At 40.5% G+C, this 22,029-nt stretch overlaps 2 protein-coding genes across 4 annotated transcripts in view; both read right to left on the bottom strand.

Moving 5' to 3' along the window:
• Nucleotides 1-1,284: 1,284 nt before the first annotated feature.
• Nucleotides 1,285-22,029, bottom strand: part of Lpcat2 (lysophosphatidylcholine acyltransferase 2) — a 77,187-nt gene continuing 56,442 nt past the window's right edge. For all 3 annotated transcript variants that reach the window (XM_004664866.3, XM_045158720.1, XM_045158723.1), the window contains 3 exons: nt 10,696-10,794; nt 5,526-5,661; nt 1,285-1,615 (listed from right to left, as the gene is read on the bottom strand). In XM_004664866.3, coding sequence (XP_004664923.2) covers nt 1,431-1,615; nt 5,526-5,661; nt 10,696-10,794 — 420 coding nt within the window. In that variant the 3' untranslated portion in view covers nt 1,285-1,430. The remainder of the gene's footprint in view (nt 1,616-5,525; nt 5,662-10,695; nt 10,795-22,029) is intronic.
• Capns2 (calpain small subunit 2) lies at nt 18,864-19,800 on the bottom strand. The gene has a single exon (XM_004664865.2). It carries the CDS (start codon nt 19,731-19,733, stop codon nt 18,993-18,995), a length of 741 nt encoding a protein of 246 aa, XP_004664922.1. The 5' UTR covers nt 19,734-19,800; the 3' UTR covers nt 18,864-18,992.

Here is a 22,029-nt window from a genome sequence, read left to right as displayed (position 1 = left end):
AAGTAGCCTGGGGGTGAATCACTAATACATTCTGAAATACAGCCAAAACAAAAAGTTTGATTTCAAAGACTGAATGCAGAATGAGAACCCACTATTTTCCTATATTATATTAATAAATTGGCCCTTTGTTCACAGTCTCACACATAAGTGATATTAACAATATGCATGTAGGAGACCTAATAAAAATGGTATTTCGGGAAAATTCATGCTTAACCTTGAGGGGAAATGTTGCTGTTGGATTTCTGCCTGGAGGCATAAGTTGTGGGCTTGCATTAATAAAGTAGGCTTTTTGATTCCATGGCTTTCAGTGGTTTGTTGGTAACTGGCTTTCCATGTAGATATTTCAGCCAAACTCTAAAGTTTGTGATGACATTTAACAAAATAAAACTTTCTCTTGAATGGTAAAAATGTATTAATTCTACCATTACATAAGTAGAACAAATCTGATTTATTTATTGGACAAGTGCTAACTTCTAAGCCATCCAACTCAAATTAAATTAAACTCTGTGGCAAGCAATTCATTTTCTCATTAGGCAATCACTGTTCCCTTCAATAAGGCAATTCCCACTTAGCCTGTGGCTACAGCAGCCACCTCTAAAACACAGTTCCCACCCCATAGCACCTGTAAAAGGAGATGATTTCCTTAGTAGGTGGTTTCAAGAAATCTGCACTAGAGATTCATGCTAAGTTGAATGAGTTCTGAGGAAGTCTCATCTAATTAATGTTCCTTCCCAAAGCCACTGACCCAGGAATAAAATTCAAATGGAAAAGTGGCCCTGTGAAGATGAGCTTACAAAATCCTACAGTGTTTCTCAGATGCTTCATTCTTACTTCCACAGAGCAGTGTACTAGATAAAGTATTTTGTTGATCTTTAGAGGAGTGTAAAGCATCTGTACTTGTACTAAGTTCTATATATTTATTTACTTGATAGAGAGAGAAAGAGAGAGAATGGGCATGCCAGGACCTCCAGCCATTCCAAAAAAACTCCAGATGCATGTGCCATTTTGTGCATCTGGCTTATGTGGGCACTGGGGAATTGAAACTGGATCCTTATGCTTTGCAGGCCAGCACCTTAACCACTAAGCCACCTATATCTTCAGCCCTGTCTTTTTTAAACTCCTCCTAGCATTGATGGCTGAGCAACAAATAGTAAGACCAAAGTATTTATTCATTTGGTGGTATGAACTAACCTGGAAATCCACAGAAATACACAGTGTTTATCATCAGCAAAACACAACAAAAAACAAAAGAAATATTGTTCGATATGTGCAATGAATAAGAGCATTTTAATAACACAATCTCTCAGTTTTATTGGAAAGTTTTCCATGTTAAACATCATCGCTCTACAAGCAAATTTACAGTATTTTCAATAAATGCCTTTACAATTTTAAGCAAAAACAACTGAGCTTGCTGCATGGCAGGACCACTTTCAGTCTTCCTTTTTGTCTGAGGTACTCGTTTCATGATTCTCAGGACTGACTTTATTACTTGCAACAGAGGGAGCTGTCTGGACTTCATTTGGCAATGAAAACACATGGCACGTTTGGAGGTCTAAGTATGTTGTAAATATCTTGGCATATTCTGGATGCTTCAGGGCAAAACTTTTGAATTCATCTAGAAAAAAAAGACCCCCCCAAAATTCAATAAATCGGGGTGATTCTTATTTTGGCACAATGTAGATTGACAATAGGTCTTCATTATAAAGTTATTGCAAAATTCTGTTACTCAACTCAAAATTGCTGGCGGGAATAGAAATTTTACATTCTACAAGACACTTTTTCCAAAATCTAGTCAAGTTGAAGAATGGAGAATATACAATCTCCTCTATGACTCGTTAGTTCTCCTGTGAAGTACACAACCTATAGAGACTATGCATACGGAGTTCTGAGGACATGTACGAGATGCTTATAGCAACGCGATTCATAACAGAAAAACAGGAGAACAATCCAGATGCTTATCAGTTTAGTAGTGATGGACAAATTATACCATGGTCATGAAAATCAAGAAGGCTATGGCATAAAAGTCAATGATCACCTATGTGACAACAGCACATGCACCTTAAGACTCTATAAAAAATGCCAGATACAAAATAATGCACATTGCAAGAGTCCAGTTATATAAAGGTTATATAATACACATACATACATATAGATATTTATAAATATATATAATATATATGAAATATATACATAATATATATATTTCAAAGGATACTAAAATATAGAATGGGAAGATGTATTAAGTATAGCAAAATGGTAAAGTAGAGCAAAGCAGACATTTCTTCATGAGTGAGGAAGGGGCTGCAATGGGTTACAGAGGGGCTTGTGGGACTTAAGAAAAGCTTCATTTCTTGGCTTGAATAGTAGTTACAAGGTATTACTGTACAACTTATTGTTCTCTAAATGTATGTCTTATTCTGTTAGGGTTTTTTTTTTTCTTTGAGATAGGGTCTCACTCTAGCCCAGGTGGACCTGGAACTCACTCTGTAGTCCTAGCCCAGCCTCAAACTAACAGTGATCCTTCTACCACAGCCTCACGAGCATTGGAATCAAAGTGTGTGCTACTATGCCTCATTCTACCTTCTTCTTTTTAAAAATATTTTATTTATTTTATTTATTTGAGAGAGAAAGAGGGAGAGAGAGAGAATGGGCATGATGGTAGGGCAAACAAACTCTGGCCGCATGTACCACCTTGTGTATCTGCCTTACATGGGTCCTGGGGAATTGAACCTGGGTCCTTTGGTTTTGCAGGCAAGTGCCTTAACTAATAAGCCATCTCTCCAGCCCTAATTCTGATTTCTGTTTTTAAAAAATTCTATTACCCAAGATGATATCTATGGCTTGCTTTTAAAACTATTTTAGCCCTTAAGTCTTACATAGAAAGATGGAGTCTTAGCCGGGCATGGTGGCGCACGCCTTTAATCCCAGCACTTGGGAGGCAGAGGTAGGAGGATCGTCGAGAGTTCGAAGCCAGCCTGAGACTCCACAGTGAATTCCAGGTCAGCCTGAGCTAGAGTGAGACCCTACCTGAAAAACAAACAAACAAAACAAAAACAAAACAAAACAAAAAAAGAAAGATGGAGTCTTGAAGATCTAAGCCAGGGCTTATAACCAACAAGGTATGTAATAATCATATTTTAAGACCTGAACCTTGATTTTTTTTTAATAACAGTGTATAGAACTAGGAGCTGATATAGAGGTAGAAAAGGCTTACCAAGCCAACCATTAGGGTTTGAATCGCAAGCCTCCAATAAGCTGAAGTTTCTAAAACACCATACTGTCTTTGATGTTCCAAATTCTCTATTCTCTTCTGTATGAGTCTAATTTGAAGATGGAGAAGAGTATGTGGATGACTTTTAAAAGGATCGAGCACAAGAAATGATTTACTAAAACTAAGACTGCAATGTCAAGACATGTGGTGTGTTCAAAAGGTCAAGGCCCTCATCGAGATATATGTGGCACCTAAAAGAATCTCATCTGTAAATTAACTGTAAGAGGAACTGGGGCATTAGTTTGACTAATGAAAGGGGTAACATTTAAAAACATATTTTTGAGGAGAGAGAGACAGAGAGAGAGGGAAGGAAGGAGAGGGAGAGTATGTGTAGGTGTGAGAATGAGCATGCCAGGGCCTCCTACCACTGCAAATGAACTCCAGATGCATGCACCACTTTGTGCATCTACCTTTACATGGGCACTGAGAAAGCAAATCCAGGATGGCAGGCTTTGTAATCAAGTGGCTTTAAATACTAAGATATCTCCCAGCCATTTATTTAAAAGCATATATTTTTAAAATTCATTTGTGAAGGAGAAAGAGGGAGAGACAAGGAGAGAGGAAGAAAGGGGGGGGGGGAATCACATCCTTGGCACATATCAACACCTTTTTAAAATAAAATACTTAAAGACCTCCAATCTTATTTAAAATTGGACATGTATAATATTTGGGGAGGAGAGACATGCTATGTGTTCTGAAAATAAGATCCAACAGAACAGAACACAAATCCTGTGGTAGAAGGATCACTGTTAGTTTGAGGCCAGGTTAAGACTACAGAATAAAGGAGACTTCCCTCACAGTAGACTTTCCCTGACAGATTACTTAAATTGACAGGTAAATGTATGAATGCCTACAAATAAGTTTTTCGATTATTTTTCAATGAAATGGTCATCCCATGTAGTTTGGAGTGGTAATTCTGAGTACTAGAAAATTTTACCTATAAAAGGAAAATGGCCAGAGAAGAAAAATTAATAAACATGGGTTTATGAAGCTTTATGTCAGTGCATATATTTTCCCATTTATACTTTCTATTTTCTTCTTTAAAATTAATTCAACACATTCAGAACCCTATGCACTTACTTAACTAAGAGAATATGGGGCAGCCAAAATCACAGTAATTAAGAACAGAGGAAGAGAAGTATGTGATTTGCTTTCCCCATCCCATGAAAGTTAACAAGCTGAAACTCTTTGAACACCATCAGGGAAATATCATTAACTCATTACAGAATGTCCTTCCGGCCCTAGGGGGAAGCTTGGGGAAGATAAGCTGGCCTAACATCTACAACCACATCAAAGCTAAGCAGGAAACAATTGCCTAGGCCTCTCCACTGAGATAGGTTTCTTAATAACTGCACTGGGAAATACTGGAAAGTGATTCACCATCCATCCTCATTAGGATGTGTGGACTTGAGCCATTAGGAGCTGGGTCAGAAGCTACTGAATGGGCCAGCCTGCCTTTACTACAGGTCTTCCTTCACAAGGGCTGCTCTGTCCCAAGGGATGCTGTTAGGAGGGCATGAGGCACTGGGTGGGTATGCTCACATAGACTGGGACCTGACACATCCTTGAATGGGTTACCTACTAATATTGTTGCTACTTTGGTCCTTGGTCCTTTGCTGTAGCTACAACCTGGCTTGATTAGCTTGCTCAAGGTTGCCCAGCCATACTAGCAGCAGACAGGAGAGGCACAGAGGTGCACAGTCAATGGTGCAGGCTCTTCGGTTTTGATTCCTGGAACTTTAGCTGGGTGATGAAAACATGTAATCCAATTCTTTGTACTATGTCAAATACTGATTTGAAGAAAAAGAATATTGAAGCCAGGCGCGGGGGCACACACCTTTATTCCCAATACTTGGGATGCAGAGGTAGGAGGATTGCTGTGAGTTTGAGGCCACCCTGAGATTACATAGTGAATTCCAGGTCAGCCTGGGCTAGAGTGAGACCCTACCTACCACAAATGACAACAACAAAAGAATATCGAGTAAACAGGTTTGCAGTAAGATGAAATAAGCTTAAGTGTACATAAACTACGTACAAGAATGCCTCGATAATTAGCTGCTACTATTGCTACAAGATACAATACTGCTGTTACTACTGTTTCCATCTTTACTATTAACGTAATAGTAGAAATAACAGTCGTAAAGGAAATAGAATAAAATAATAGTAGTAAAGCAAAGGGCAATACCCTCATTGCGAATCAATTCATCATCTGGATGGCCTCCTTGGAAACCAGGAAGCCAAAATGCCTACTCACCATAGGAAATAGAGTCCCCTTGGGCAATTTCCTTGAAGAGACCAGAAACATCAAGGTCAGGCACTCCAAGAGAAGCCTGCAGAATGGTGGAAAACTCTCCCTCTGTTATGTAGCCATCCTCATCAACATCAAAGAGCTTCAGGGAAAACAAAATAAAAAAGTTAGGTATTCAATGTATTTAATGATCTTGGAAAATAAGCTGTTTAATATTGCAAATATTTGTTATGCCAAGGGGTGTGTGTGTGTGTGCAATATGCATACATATAAATATATACCATATATTTATATCATAGGGAGAGAGAGAAAGAGAGAAATGGTCTTTGCTCCTATTATAATAAAGAGTTTACTATAAGAAGGAAACAATTAGGGGGCTTGAGAGATGGCTTAATGGTTCAGGCACTTGCCTGTGAAGCTTAAGGACCCAGGTTCAATTGCCCAGTACCCATGTAAGCCAGATGCACAAAGTGCCACATGTGTCTGGAGTTCATTTCCAGTGGCTAGAGGCCCTGGCATGCCCATTCTCTCCCCCTCTCTCTCTATCAAATAAGTACATAAATAAAAATAAGGTATTCTTTTAAAAGAAACAATTAGAATAGGGGCCACACAAGTAGTATGTACTAAGGGACATGGGAGCCCTAAGGGAACATGACAAATCCTACCCAAAGAGGTACCAAAGGCTTTCCATAGACACTAATGTTAGAGTTGGCTCTGAGAACAGCAAGAGATGTTCCCAGAAGATATAGGGAATACTATGTGACCTCCTGGGGCTCAAGTCCAGAGACCGAGGGATAATCAAGAAACAGATCGTGAATATACAAGGCCTCCTTTCATCCTGTGGGCTGATGTGGGAGGGGAGACGAGGAGAGGTGACGTGGTATGGCCAGGTGTATACTGAAGGAGGTCTTTGAAACAGAGTGTAGGATGGGGTGGTGGCAGGAGCCTGCTAAGGTTACAGGCAAGAAAAACAATTAAGACTGGGGAGTACAAGTAGGAAGGACAATAGAGGATAGAATATCTCAGTGGCAAAGATGGGACAGGCAAACGAAGTTAAGTGATGGGAAGGAAGGAGCCAAAGATGGCTGAAGTTGTCTAGCTCTGGTATCTGGGAGAAAGCTGGTTACCTTAACCAAGGGAGGGAAAACAAAAGAACACCTGCCAAACGAGATCAAGAGTTGGACTAGATAGGTGACATTACAGCCAGAGGTGCCATGAGTAAGAAAAACAATTCAGATATCAGTGCAGGAGACTGATGAAGCTTGAGGTAGGAATTCAGGTAAGAGCTGAAGCTTGTGCTTATCTGCAGAGCATGCCCAGTGAGGCAAGGCTCTGGAACAGGCACAGGTGACATGTGTGCACAGATAATGAACTCACAGGCTTAGAAGTATCAAACAGAGGCAGGAAAGAAGAAGATGATGGAGGAAGGGTCTTAATGCCAGAGAGCACGACACAGACCATGTTCCTAGGAAAGAGAGTAAAATGCCATAGAAAGGCCAAGCACGATGCGCAAACATTTCCTGGATGTGGTAACTGGGAGGTTGTGACAACTTTAGTAGACACAGTTCTGGGGAACTGGAATCAAGGGTGAGTAAAAGCGACAAGTGATGACAACTGGCTTGGGCATTTCTACGACATTGCAGACTAAAACAGCGAGGGAGTCATGAAACACAAGTGGCTATTGTCTTTGGGGAGGGAAACAATGAGCGTTTGCAGGTGGAGGGAAGGGCAGTGGACTGGGACCTGCTGAAAGTCAGGCAGCATGGCAGATACAACTGATGGACACAAATATCCCATAACCAGTTTTCCTGGATATTAGGAGTTTTCATGGTAATTGCACTTAATCTTTTCTTTTAAATTTATTTTTGTTTATTTATTTGAGAGCAACAGATAAGAAAGAAAAAGAGACAGAGAAAGAGAGAAAGAATGGGTGTGCCAGGGCCTCCAGCCACTGCAAACAAACTCCAGATGTATGCGAACCCTCATGCATCTGGCTAATATGGGTCCTGGGGAATCGAGCCTTGAACCAGGGTCCTTAGGCTTCTCAGGCAAGCGCTTAACTGCTAAGCCATCTCTTCAGCCTGTACTTACTCTTTATAGCCACTGATCAAATCCTCGTCCCCCTTCACTTATAACAATACTGAGCCCTCCCAAGAATACTTTAATGGCAGGTGCCACTGTCAGGCCTATCTTAGAGCTGGAGCAGCTGAGGCCTGAGGAAGTTAGGTAACTTTCCTCAGGTCACAGAGCTAGTAAGTGCTACAGCTGACATTCAAATGCAGGCAAGGTGATGTCTTTCTACTTCAGACCAGATACAAGATCAAGGGCTGAAAAACAGGCATTAGGTAAGTTGTGATAACCATGGAAAGAACTATAAGCAAACACTGAAGTGTTCATTCTTGTGGGTCAGAGCAAAGAAAATATAACCTGAAGTTGTGATGCATTGCCCCACAGCTGGGAGCAAAGGCTTCTGGTTCACTTCATGCCACTTCGCTCTTCACTAAGAACGGAGGACTATAAAGTGAGAAGTGAATTCTAACGTTTTCACAGACATTAGATAGCAGGTTCCTATGCATCTTGGACTTCTAATAGTAGCTGCCAGAATTCAGTGGCGCCTCCCTCCTCATAGCCTCTAACCTTTCTCCAGCATTTAATTCCTGAATAACTCTCTCCAGTTCATTTCAGCAGTTCAAATTCTTGCTAGAGTTGGTACTTTCACTTCTGAATCATCTCTCTTCACACAGTCCCTCATGGACCTTACTCCCTTCATTGGTCCTTTGCCACAACCGTACTAGACCCTTCCCCTTACACAACTCCTAAATTTCCCTCCCTAGCCCCTACTCTCAATGGTCTTTGTGCTACCCAGTTCCCAGATCTATCATAAACCCCGCTATCTGGGCTTTGAGAAAGCTTAACACCACCATATCCTTTGGAGGAACAAAACCCTCCCATTGTATTGTAGGACTCCTGTTCAAAACATCCTAGGGCTGGGCAGACATCTCAGTAGCTACAAGTACTTGCTTTCAAAGCCTGCCTGCTGGGGGTTCAATTCCCCAGATGTCCCTAGAAAGCCAGACGGGCATTTATTTGCAATGGCAAGAGACCCTGGCATGCCCATACATATGCACATGCACACCTGTGCATGAAAATAAATAAAAAGATTTTTTAAAACATCCTGTCTTTCCTATCAAGCACATGGTCCAAGACCATTCTGGTCCTCCTGGAATATGAATTATGAGCCAAGGTGAAATTTCCTCATATTAACTGCAGGGTCCAAGGGAGGGTGCGGGGTAGGGACTTCTGGACCTATCTGGTTCTGAGCTTTCTCCTACGTGTTCTCTCTGGCCTTAACAACCAATTAAGCTTGTGTTAGCCAGAGTGGTGAAACCCTCCAGTGGTCCACCTGTAAAGGTCAATGGCAAGGTCATTTAACATACATGATGGGAAGTTAACCACAGAGTGCTAGCCACCTGAAAGGATGTGAAAATATTCTATAGAAAGGATATTATTAAATGAAAAATAAAGGAATGAAAAATTATTTCCAAAGCACAGGCATACCTGAAAAGGTATGTTAAAAAATAAGCTGGGCATAGTGGCCCATATCTATAATCCCAGCACTGAAGAGGCTGTGGCAAACTTGAAGCCAGCTCGGGCTATATAGTGAAGTCCTATCTCAAAGAAACAAAATAAATAAATAGAAAATAACCAATGTATAGCATGACCCTTGCCTTACTGAAAAATGAGATAATTATAGCTATAAGTCTTCCTTTCTTTTCTCCCCTATCTGAAAACCAAGGTCTAGGCTAGACAAAATTCTAACAACTTCTTTAAAAATAGTAATTACTATGCTGAAGGGTCAAATTTTCTATTGAGTCTTTCATTGGCAAACCAAAAGTGAACATTTGTTCAGCTAAACTTGTAATTACACATACAATTCCCAAGCAAACAAAACTATTTGGATCGGAATAAGTTAGCTCTATGTGTAATTTTAGGTTTTATGATGAATCAGTCTGTAAAAGCTGAAGGTTTGAAACTTTGGAAAAATTTGGGGGCCTTGTGCTCTGACCATCTGCTAAGCATCAAGCACTCTTGTTCTTTATAGGCCTCATTAACTCAGCTTAAACCAGCCTGAAATAAAAAAAGGAAACTGAAGGATTCTTCTAACAATGACAGAACACATGAAAATTCCTAAGGCTATCCCTGGTGGCCTCTAAACATGAGAAAGAATTCTTGGCGGAAGAGCCTTGCTAGATAATAGAGAGGGGAAAAAATCTTGATGGAGTCAGAGAAAGTCAGGAAGAGATAAGAGGAGGAAACAGGGGCGAGAAGGTCCTTGGCTGTCATGTTGGATGGAAGCAGAGACCACGTGGCTGCACAAGCCAGTGCACCCACTTGGCAAGAGAAGTAGGGAGAACAAGACATCACTTTACTTGAGGGCTGACCTCACGAGCTGAGGACTCCGGAAACACAAGTGAACACTGGCGATGAAGCGAATGCTGAATCCTCTCCAAAGGACAACCCTTGGGAATCTAGTGCCCTCTCTCTCTCCTTTTGTTCCTGGAAGTGGAAGTGGAGTGTGGGCCTTTACAATACAAACTTGTGTCAGACTCTGCTGGGGACAAGGGACACAGGCTCTAGTCATTTGCTCCTAATTTAAACCCATGTGCTGTTCTGAAAATACATGTGATACCACAGGAAGATCAGCAGGGTAGAAACTGGGGCATTTACAATAGTGGTCACTTGACAGCAGCACACAAATAAATCCCAGTGCACAATGGCACTTGAACTGTCTGACAGAATGCACAAATAAGGACAGATCAGGACTTCCCTGATAGTGAATGAAGATGATTGGCAGTAGGTGGTGTTTACTTATAAACATTACTTCAGGGCCTGAGAACAGGGAGGATGAAAAGCAATAATTTTTTCAGTTAATTTGTTAAATCACCTGCTCTTTGATCTTGATGCTGTTACCTAGGCTACTTCCATTTTTGCTTAAATGGATGTTGTGTTTTCTTTATTCTCAGTAGCAATGGACTTAATCACATTATCCTCCTGTGCATGCCACAGCAGATCTGTAAACTCGGGCAACGTATTCACTGATTTTTCAAATTATGTCCTTAGAGTCAACACTTATTTACAAGACCAACCAAGATGCTGTCAGTAGGATTGACAATACCTTAAATGCCACTTGGATGATCTCCTCTGTGTTAGCAGGGTTGCACAAGACAGCCAGGCCAATCACATACTCTCGGAAATCGATACGGCCATCATTGTTCTGTGAAAGCAGAGGGAAATCAATTAGGAAGGACACTTGTTGAATTACTGCTCGTCACATCTCAAGGTGAGGTTCAAGCATGCTGTGCAGCTCAGTAGCATCACGCATTGGACCTATGTGGAGTTCTTTTGATAGGAATAGCAAGCAAGGGGCCACCCATTCTCAGTTCAGGAGACAGAAAAGCACATTTTCTTCCAAGCAATAATGCTAAAAATTTTTTACCCCCAAAGCCATTTAAAGTGTCCCACTGACACTTCACATGCATTTTTGAGCTCAGCCTTGCTTTAATAGGAGCCACTCAGAGAGGCAGGGATAAGACTTTCACCCTTAGTGGAAATAAAGTGTATGTCCCATCATTTGAGTTGTCCTGCCAGAATGGCCAATGCCATAAAACCACCAAAGGGCCCTGGAGAGATATTCTAAATAACTCTCCATATAAAGTGAAAGAAAAAGGGAAAGCTGGGGCATCATTTGTTTCCTTTCTTTTCATTTTCTTCTCCCTTTCTTTCTTTCTTTCTTTCTTTCTTTCTTTCTTTCTTTCTTTCTTTTTTTCTTTCTTTCTTTCTTTCCTTTTTCTTCCTCTCCCCTTCTCTGTTCCCTTCCTCTTCTTCCTCTCTCTGTCTCACTTAATTTAAAGATTACCAAGAGCAAACTCAGGCACCTTCAATAGCCCCTTGGGGGTTTCTGGCCATAGAAGCTGCTGCACTTCTGAGTCAAAGAAAACAAAACGATGAGCATGATACCACTCTGGAAGGGTGTCATGATAGTGACAGAAAACAAAGCATTGATAATTCCAACCCAGGTTGACCCTACACATGTTACTTGCACAAAAAGGGTAAAACTAATGAGAATGGGTACTTAAGACAACGAAGAAGAGGAGAGGGAGCTAGGGCATAAAGTGAAGAAGGATTAAAGGAAGAAAGAACAGGCTGGAAGGAGCTTAAGAGACAAGAGGAAAGGAGGAAAAACAAGGTGGAGAGTGAGAGACAATGACAGGGAGAAAGACTGCCAACAGGCATGTTATTAGTCCCAGGGGGGAGAAACATTTTGACAGAGACTCTTCAGGCAATGAATTCCCAGATAAACTACGAGCCAGTGACAAAACCTCTAGTGCAACACCTAATCCAATATACTAACAGCCCTGGGCAGGATGGACATGACTGTGACCTTCAAGTGTGACTGCCAGCAGTGAATGTGAGGAAAGGGGGAGCCTGTGAAGCCCCCGAGGGTGTTGTAATCTTTATATGGATATTTTTTTCCTAGGAAAAATCCCAGTGCTTCTCATCAGCTTCTCAATAACCAGAACTCAAGAATTCTAGAATCATTTTCACTATATTACTTTATTTTACTGCAGGGAAGAAACTAAAAGGAATAATAATTTAATTTCATGTTCCCAAAAGAGGAGGTTGAAACAGAGGCTTTGAGATTTCCCTCATGTACCAGGGTTTATTTCTGAGTCAAAACTCAGGTCATTTGACTTTCACATTTGTCTAAAAACCAGTCTATAATAAGAACTGATCTCTTTTGTTTTAAGTCAATTATATTGTGGCATCATTTACATCCAACAAGATGTATCCATTTTAAGTGTAGGCTCTGACTAACAAAGGATACAGCAGGGAAGCCAGAAACATACTTCATCACCCCAGAAGTTTCAGATAAGAGAATTCCTGTGTGTGTGTGTGTGTGTGTGTGTGTCTTTGCACAAACATGTGCTTGAGTATGGGCTCACAACTGCCATGGCACATGTGGAAGTCAGAGGCCAATCTTAGGTGTGCCCTTGCCTTTCAGCTTATGTGAAGCAGAGGGTCATTCTTCACCTCTACTAGCTGGCCTAGAAACTTCAGGGACTGGGGTAAGGGATTCCTGTGTCTCTATGTCCCATCTCACCACAGGCACACTGAGAGTATACACGCCCACGCCATCATCCATCTTACATGTGTTCTGGCTATCTGAACTCCACTACTCCCTGCTTTATCCACTGAGGTATTTCCTAGCCTTGAACAGAGAATTTTAACGAACATAATTTTCTTCTTGTATCACTACCACTTAATTTTTTATTCCCTATGGATAGCTATTGTTAATGAGCTTCAGAGGATGAGGGGCTTACTGAATCATAGCTAAATTGCTCATCATAGATAAATTTCTCAAGTAACTGGCTCTTTTCTGGTAAGCAGTGGAGAAATTTTGAATAGAACTTCTGAGCAATTGATCTAAAAATGATGGACAATAAAGTTATAACTATAGATTATCTGTATGATGGAAAGTACTCCACTGAGTATATGATATATCTTTATTGTAAGACATTTCACTTTTACTCTACCATCAAGCCCTATATATAATACAGATCAGAGAGCATACCTCATTTTACAGACAGAAAAATGGAAAAATAATGGACTAGTCACAGAACAAGGTAAAATTCTAGATACCAACATTTTATTTACATATGAGCAGCAAGCATTCTTCCCTAGAAAAATTTTTTCACTTAAATATTATGACCCTTAATTATATGAAATTATATGTAGAACCTTAATTATATGAAAAAGTATTTAAGTTTTCACTCTAGTAATGTGAAGACATGTCCAGCATGGAAACTCTTCTGAAAGATTATCTATTAGGATTATTTATCACATTAAGTATACACTGTCAACATTCCAAATTCACAATAAAATAATAATAATAATAAACTGGAATAAATCTTGGAAATCACTCAATTTCTTCCTTTATATTAATGGGAAAAAACTAAGACATAAGTTTTATTTCTAGTTACTAAAATTCATTGTTATTGTAACTGCCAGCAAATTAAAGCAAACAGCTTGGCAAAGTACATTCAAAAGCATATTAAAAGCACACGCCTTTATTCCCAACACTTGGGAGGCAGAGGTAGGAGGATGGCTATGAATTCAAGGCCAGCCTAAGACTACATAGTGAATTCCAGGTCAGCCTGGGCTGGAGCAAGACCCTATCTTGAAAACACACACACAATTTTTTTTTTTTAATTTAAGAGGTACACAGAAACAAAGTCCTTTTATTTTTATGTTTTGAATTAATTTTTTGATTAAAAAATATTCTGAAAATAAAAATAAATCTGAAGGGCTTTTCTTTAAAATTTTGCTGAATTCTCCAAGAAAACTCATGAAGTTAATAATATCTTGCCTCAAAAGTTTGTCCCAAAGCTAGAGAAATGGCTTAGCAGTTAAGGCGCTTGCCTGTGAGGCCTAAGGACCCATGTTTGACTCTCCAGATCCCATGAAAGCCACATGCACAAAGGTGAGGCAAGTGCAAGGTCACACATGTCCACTAGGTGGCACAAGTGTCTGGAGTTCAATAGCAGTGGCTGAGGCCCTGGCACACCAATTCTCTCTCTGTCTCTCTGTTTGTCTCTCACTCTTTCTAAAAAGAAAGAAAAATAGAAGAAAGAAAGAAAGAAAGAAGAAGGGAGGGAGGGAGGAAGGGAGGAAGGAAAGAAGGAAGGAAGGAAGGAAGGAAGGAAGGAAGGAAGGAAGGAAGGAAGGAAGGAAGGAAGGAAGGAAGGAAGGAGAAAGCAAGCAAGAAAGACAGGAAAAGAAAAAAGTTTGTCTCAAACCTACATTTAACAAAGAAAAGCAACCACTCAGTAAGAAGCCCTAACCTGACCACTAACCATTCCTTGATGACTTTCCCCACTCTGGAGCCCAGAGAAAGTCCAGAGTTGGCACCAAGGAGTTATGATAAGACACTGCAAAAATAAATGTGCCCAAGGCTCCCTGAGAACCATGTAGGCCTTTGTCCATTTCCTAGAGGTCAGCAGGATTAGAAAACATGGATGTCTGGGGTGACAGTGGGAGGAAACCGTGCGTCCTCAGTCACCCAGCACCTTTTATGTGCCATCCCGGATTCCAGGTGCAGTGGGAAGTCTAGGCCACTTGTTCCCACACTAGCCATTGAAGATCTCCAGAGAAACCAATGGTCTCAGTCTCAGATATCAGTTCTCTAGGGTTGTTTTATAGCTGAATTTATTTACATGTTGATTAATTTAAAATCTGATATTCTTTGTCAGGTCCTGAGTCTTACAACATTTAAGAATGTGATTTTAAATACATTCTGCAATGACACAGTACTAGGAATAGGGGATATTTTTTCTTTATTGTGTTATAATTGACACAATATCATCTATATGAATGAGATAATCAGGGTTCTTAGAATAGGTTAAGTATTAGTACCCACATAAAACAGTATTTATGGGCTGGAGAGATGCCTTAGCAGCTAAGGTACTTGCCTGTGAAGCCTGAGGACCCAGGCTCTACTCTCTAGATCCTAAATTAGCCAGATGCACAAGAGTGAGGCAAGCACAAGGTTGCACATGCCCACTTGGTGGCACAAGCATCTGGAATGTGATTGCGGTGGCTGAGTCCCTGGCACACCAATTCTCTCCCTGTCTCTGTCTCTCTCACTCCCTTCCTCCCTCTCTCAAATAAAAAATAGGAGTTTTAAAATAAACAGTATTTTACTCATCAATATGAAGAAAGTCCCCATCTTTAAAGGTACTCTATAGAAGAAAAATTATTATTAAAATACTGTAAATTCTCAGTTATCCAAAACAAGGATGGGTCTTCTGATTACCTGGATGCTCTAATTAAGAGTATATTTACATCAGAATACTACCAATTTTCTTACAATTAATTTGTTTTAATATACTTAACATTAGGAAGCACTTTAAAAAAGCAATTCTGGAAGTCCAAGATTAAAAATATTAAGTACCCTAAGGCAGTTTAAAAGCCTATTCTGGGTATTTGTGCAATAATCATCATCATAATGAGATTTCTCACTAAGGTTGCTATGGAAGTCAGCTTCTAAAATACTAAAATATATTTTTAAAGTGACCGTCAGACTACATACAAATGTTGAATGCTTTGGAGTTTATTGCTTTTACATACAGAGCATACTTTTGTTTTCTCCTCTTATAGGTTATAGAATTTAGTGTATTCTATCAAGATAAAATTATTTTCAATAATGTGTGACATTGTGAAATGTAAAAATGTGAAAGGTATAATATGATACATTTTTTCTCATTATTTTTCATTTATTGTTAGGCATTCAATTATAATGAAATGGATGACCCAAATGCTTTCTTAGACTTGAAGTAGTTGTCCACATATAAAAATGGGTACTTGGGAAGGGGCAATTTAGACAGGATCTCACTTCTAACCCAGGCTTGTCTTGAACTCCAAATACTCCTGCCTCCACTTGCTGAGTGCTAGGGTCATACACCCAGAGAAATGCATATACATTTTAAAAATATATTTATTTGCAAGCAGAGAGACAGACAGAAAAAAGAGAGGCAGAAAGAATGGGTATGCCAGGGCCTTTAGCTACTGCAAACAAACTCCAGGTGCATGTGCCACTTTGTGGCACTTTACGTGGGTACTAGGGTAATCAAACCTATGTCATTAGGTTTCATAGGCAAGCACTTTAACTGCTGAGCCATCTCTTCTGCCCATGCAAATATTTTTTTAAATATTTATTTTTATTTATTTATCTATTTGACAGAGAAATATGGAGACAGACAGACAGACAGACAGACAGACAGAATGGGCATGCCAGGGCTTTCAGCCACTGCAAATGAACTCCACACATACACCCCCTTGTGCAGGTGGCTAATTTGGGTCCTGGGGAATAGAACCTGGGTCCTTTGGCTTTGAAGGCAAATGCCTTAACTGCTAAGCTATCCCTCCAGTCCATCATGCATATATTTTTTAAAGGCTGCCAATTAATACTTTCTCTAATATTGAAAATATGGCTTTTAAAACTATGCAATTCAATCACTAATGTTAGGCTGTTGGTTCTATACTATGCCAAACATATATGTACTTGAAAAAAAATCTAGTTTGAACTGAATTTCCTAGTATTCACATTGGCAGCTGAGGTTATATAGATGAATTTTATACAAACACAGAAGAGAACCAAAGCTTAGGTAGCTTCTAGGTTTTTAGGTTTTTTTGTTTTTTGTTTTTGTACATGTTGGAAGACAATCATGAAAGAAAGTATTCCCTCTAACTTGAGGCACAAGGGAAATCATTAATGCCACACCTAACGTAGAAGACTGTCTTAACTTTTACAAAACGTGCATGCTGAAGGCTGGGTGTGACACTGTACACCTGTAATCCAGCACTTGGAAGTTAAGAGGCAGGAGGATCAGGAGTTCAAGGTCATCTGTGGCTACACAGTGAATTTGAAGCCAGCCCAGGAAATTAGAGACCCTCTGGGAAACATGAAATCCTGTCTCAAAAAAAAAAAAAAAGAAAAGAAAGAAAGAAAGAGAGAGAGAGAGAGAGAGAGAGAGAGAGAGAGAGAGAGAGAAAAGAAAAGAAAAAGAAAATTATAATGAAAATTTGAACAAAATTCAGCTCCACATTGTCCTTTCCACAATCATCATGAGGAAGTCAAACAATAAAGTTATTTGTCTATGTCCTTAATAGGCATTGTGACAGCTTTCTCCCTTTCCTGGTTAATCTCCAATTCCTATTGCTGGCTCATTCTCAAGCAATGAGGCTGACATTCATGTATGGTGCTGGCAGTAGTCCCATGCATATACAACCGCACCTGGTCTAAGTAGCTTATCAGACGAAATTGAAGTACAAGCCTCTTGCAGAAAGTGGATGTACTGGCTTTACTGCAGAATTATGTATGTGAGTGATTCATTAATATTACACAACAGTGGTGGTGATGAACAGACAAACACCAGCCTCTCCCAGTGTCCCTGAGGACTTCTAGTAGGCGCCCTGGGGCTCATAACAGGCCATAGTTGCAACTTTCTTTCATGAGTCAAAAGAGGAAAGAATTTATTTATTTTTGAAGTCAGGAGGACGCTTCAAAGGGTAGAGGAAAGGCATTAGAAGCAGCAGCAGAGGGGTAAGAATCAATGACACAGCAGGCTGTAGGTGAAAGGAGACTTGTGAATGCAGCCTCTCTGACTCTAGTTGTGTGTACTGGGGTTCTGCATTTTGTTTGTTCGGCTAAAATACATGGAACCTATAAAATCAGACAAAGAGCTACAGAGCAGAAAAGCATGACTAATCAGCTTCAAGGTGGCACCTCTCAGAATTCCTATATTCCCTGTCCCCATTGGGGGCAGCACGGACTCTCCGCCCGGTCTCAGTTCTGGCTAAGACAGATCTGAAAACCCATGCATGATGTTATCATTGAAAGCAATGAGGACTGTCAGCTTATGTGTTCATTGCTATCACCAGGGGGCTTGATGAAAGGGAGGCTCTGAGGAGTCTTATTACCTTGTATGCAGTGGGACTTAGGAACTAGTATTCCTGAAGAACTCTCTGGGATTCTTCATTGCAGCTGGGGTCAAGAACCATTGTAATAAAAGCAATGTTTGTCATTTGTGTTGCTTGATGGTTCATTTAATGGATAGATACTTGTGTATTTTTTTCCTTCTGTCTGCCTTGCGTGCTTTGTTTTGCTGCCTGCTGTTTCCAAAGATAAGCAAAACTCTAAGGTAGGGCAAGACAAGGCAAGTCTTGGCCTAGCATTACCTGGGCATGTCTGGGTTTTGGCTGAAGTAAACTAACAGTGATCATTTTGATTCATTCAGGTGGACACACACACACACACACACACACACACACACACACACGCACACACACACAATGTGGTTTATAGGAACAGAAAACAGTGCCAAAGAATTCTAGATTTTCAGATAGTTGCTGTACCATTTACAGAATTTCTGTCCCTACATAGACTTGTTTAATTTCATACTTCTAAACCTGTTTCTATGTAGTAAATACCCCCTTGGCATAATGGAAAGAACATATGCAAAATTATGAGCAAAACAGATTTTAAACTTTTCTCCTTGCCTTTATAAAAGGAAAAATGTATGTCCTAAGTGCCTTCTTCATTTACTCCAGGATTTTTAAGGTTTTGCTAGTAACAACAGTCACACAACAACAATGCTCTGTCTCCTTGGGGTTCCTTCATCAAATACGCAACAGCCTTTTACAGTCAACCCCATTGCTCCCCATCAGATACATGTGCCTACAGACATTAAGTCCCTCAAAAAGCTCACACACCACTCAGAACAGTTTCCATAGCAAATTAAGTTTTAATGAAGCAGTGAGATGTACAGGGTAATGAAAAGGCTTGCCAGGAAACAACAGCTGCCCGATGGGGTGCTGGCATGACAAGGCTGTGAGCAGTTCTGGGCGTCCACTTCAGGAGTACATGGTCAGCTGCAGCCATTCGCGGAGGGACACCTGAATCAGCCCATCTGCATCTCTGTCCAGAGACTTGAAAGCACGGAACATGGCATCCAGACGGACCAGGCAGCTGATGAAGTTGTTAAAATCCATACCTCCGTCCTCGTCGGCGTAACGGCGGATGATCATTTGGTAAAGCTGCTCACTTAGCTGGAAGCCTGCTGCCTGCAGAGCCCCCTGCAGCTGAGAACTTCTCAGAAAGCCAGAACGGTCCCTGTCGTACTGCTTAAAAACACACTGCCATTTCTTGATGTTGTTCCACAGGTACTTAAATTCCTCAAAGCCCAGCTTCCCTGTCGTGTCGTTGTCCATGACAGACACGATGCTCCTGCACGTGTCAAGGCTGAAGCCTTCGCTCTTCAGGTCCTTTTGTTTAGAAAGGACTTTATTGAGAATTTTCATCAGGTCAGTGGCACCTACTTCCATGTCTGGTCCAGCCAGCTGTGCAAAGTGCTGCCGAAACCGCCTGACTTCCTCGCTTTCGGAGGCCTCCACATTGGTGAAATGCTGTTGGGTGGGAGGCGGCTCTGGAGTGTACTGAGCTGCTGCAGCCTCGCTGATAAAATTGACAATTCCTCCAACAATCCCTCCTATATTGCCTCCTCCTCTTCTCTGACCACCTCCTCCAAGAAGGCCTCCAAGAGCTTCTCCAAGACCTCGATCTGCCCCTTCCAGTATAGCCTTTGCAAGAAACATGCTTTCTGTTTAACAAGCAAGCAGAAAAGCTGCCGAAATCTTGGAGATGGTAGGAAGAAAGCTGAAATGCAGAGTACCTTCCATGTGGAAGAACTGGCTTTTCTGTACCTGCTTACAGAGCACCACACCCACGATGTAATGTTTCACTTCCAACTCACGTAGCCTGAACTCCACGAGGTCCTAGCACCCGTCAGACTTCCAAGGGCCTCAACACAATATTGTTTTCCACTCTCGTAGATCAAAGTTGTATCATATTTCAATGCATTCAAATAATATTTTAAATAGAAGACATACAACTATATATTTATATACATCATTGCCTTCTTAGTTCTCTTAGTACCTGAAAGATGATATAAATTTTCCTAATAGGGGAAGGTAACGGATCTGGAAGAATCACTAATTTTTTTCCTAAGGAAAAAATTTTTATAGTGGTTGAGTTGGAGAATTCTTGGACATTTGAAGTCAGTATTGCTTCTTTGGTAACATCTCTGCAGGCAGCAGACTTCCACCTAAATGAGTAGCTTTACCAAAAGGACATGAGATTCTCAAAATCCAATATCCTTAAGAAAAACTTGGAAGAGGATCTGATTCTAGAAATCTTCTGTGGGATCCAAGATGAATATTTTTGGAAGCTTTTAAAAATACTTTTGCGTGATGTGTATGCATGCATGCATGCATGCTGGTGTGTGTGGGGGGGTGCATATGCGCATGTCTGTGGAAGCCCGGCAATGTTAGATGTCTTCCTCAGTGGCTTCCCACTTTATTTAGAAAGGCAGGCTCTCTTACTTGGACCCAGAGCTCAGTGATCCAACCAGTCTAGCTAGCCAGCTTGATCCAGGGATCCACTGTCTTTGTCTCCTGAGTACTGGTATTATAGGCAGGCTGCCACACATTCCAGGCATTTACATAGGTGCTAAAGATCCAAACTCCAGGCCTCACACTTGCATGGTTAGTGTCTTATCCAGGAACCACCTTCCCAGCCACCACTCTTGTGGGTGTGGGTATGTGTGGTGCATTTGCACATGCATATGTGTGTTTGTATGTGTGAAAGTGCATGTGCATGTGTTCATATGTGCATGGAGGCTGAAGATCAACATCTGACATCTTCCTCGATAGCTCTCCATCTTATTTTGAGACAGGGTCTCTCCCTGAACCTAGAGCTCACCAAATGAGCTACATTTACTGGTCAGTAAGCCTTTGGGATCCTCCTGCCTCCAGTTGCTCAGAAATGGTGTTACAGGTGTGTGCTGCCTTGCCCAATTTTTTATGTGGGTGCTAGGATCTGAACTGAGGTCCTCATGTTTGCAAAGCAAGTATTTTACTCACTGAGAAAACTCCCCAGCCTTTGAAAATCTCTTGAAGTATAACACCAAAAGAATTTTTAAAGAAAATGTTCTCATGGCATCCAGGCCAAGAAATAGAATATCACCCAAACCCAGATAGCCTCTTCCATGCTTCTTTTGGCATCTTATCCAATAATAAAATTACATTAAATTATTAAAAGTCTACTGAATCTTTAGAAATGAGATATGAATATCTGTACTGTAAATATTTGGTTTGTTTGGCACCTCTGTAAGTTCTGTTTTTAAATGAAGATATTTGTTGATTATAAGGCAAAATAAAAATTGTACTTAAATGAAAAAAAAAATCTGACTGTGGTGAAGCTTCTGCCATATTTTCACCTTAGAGACTGATAGTGGCAGCTCTTATGCTTAGGACTTTGATCCATTTTGAGTTAATTTTTGAATATGGTATAAAGATCCAAGTTCATTCTTTTTTTCATGTGAATGTTGAGTTTTCCCAGAACTGTGTGTTATAAAGCCTGTCCTGTCCATTACTGAATAGTTTTTGTATATTTTTTGAAAAATCACATGACCATATGTGAAGGGTTTATTTCTGGGGTGTCTGTTATGTTCCTTTAGTACATGAGTCATTATGCCAGCACCTCACTATTTTGATTACAATAAGTGTCTAGTAAGTTCTTTTAAGAGTATTTTATTTTTTATTTTTTTGGTTTTTTGAGGTAGGGTCTCACTGTAGCCCAGGCTGACCTGAAATTCACTATGGAGTCTCAGGGTGGCCTCGAACTCACAGCAATCCTCCTACCTCTGCCTCCCGAGTGCTGGGATTAAAGGCATGCACCACCATGCCTGGCTTAAAAGTATTTTTATTTATTTATTTGCAAGCAGAGAGACAGAGAGAAGAGAGACACAGAGAATGGTCATGACAGGGCCTCCAGCTGCTGCAAATGAACTCCAGATGCATCACTTTGTGCATCTGGTTTTACATAGGTCCT

This window comes from Jaculus jaculus, chromosome 1 (assembly GCF_020740685.1).
Source record: "Jaculus jaculus isolate mJacJac1 chromosome 1, mJacJac1.mat.Y.cur, whole genome shotgun sequence".
Lineage (NCBI taxonomy): Eukaryota > Metazoa > Chordata > Mammalia > Rodentia > Dipodidae > Jaculus > Jaculus jaculus.
Note: the sequence above shows the minus strand (reverse complement) of the source record. Positions and strands in the feature narration are given on the sequence as shown.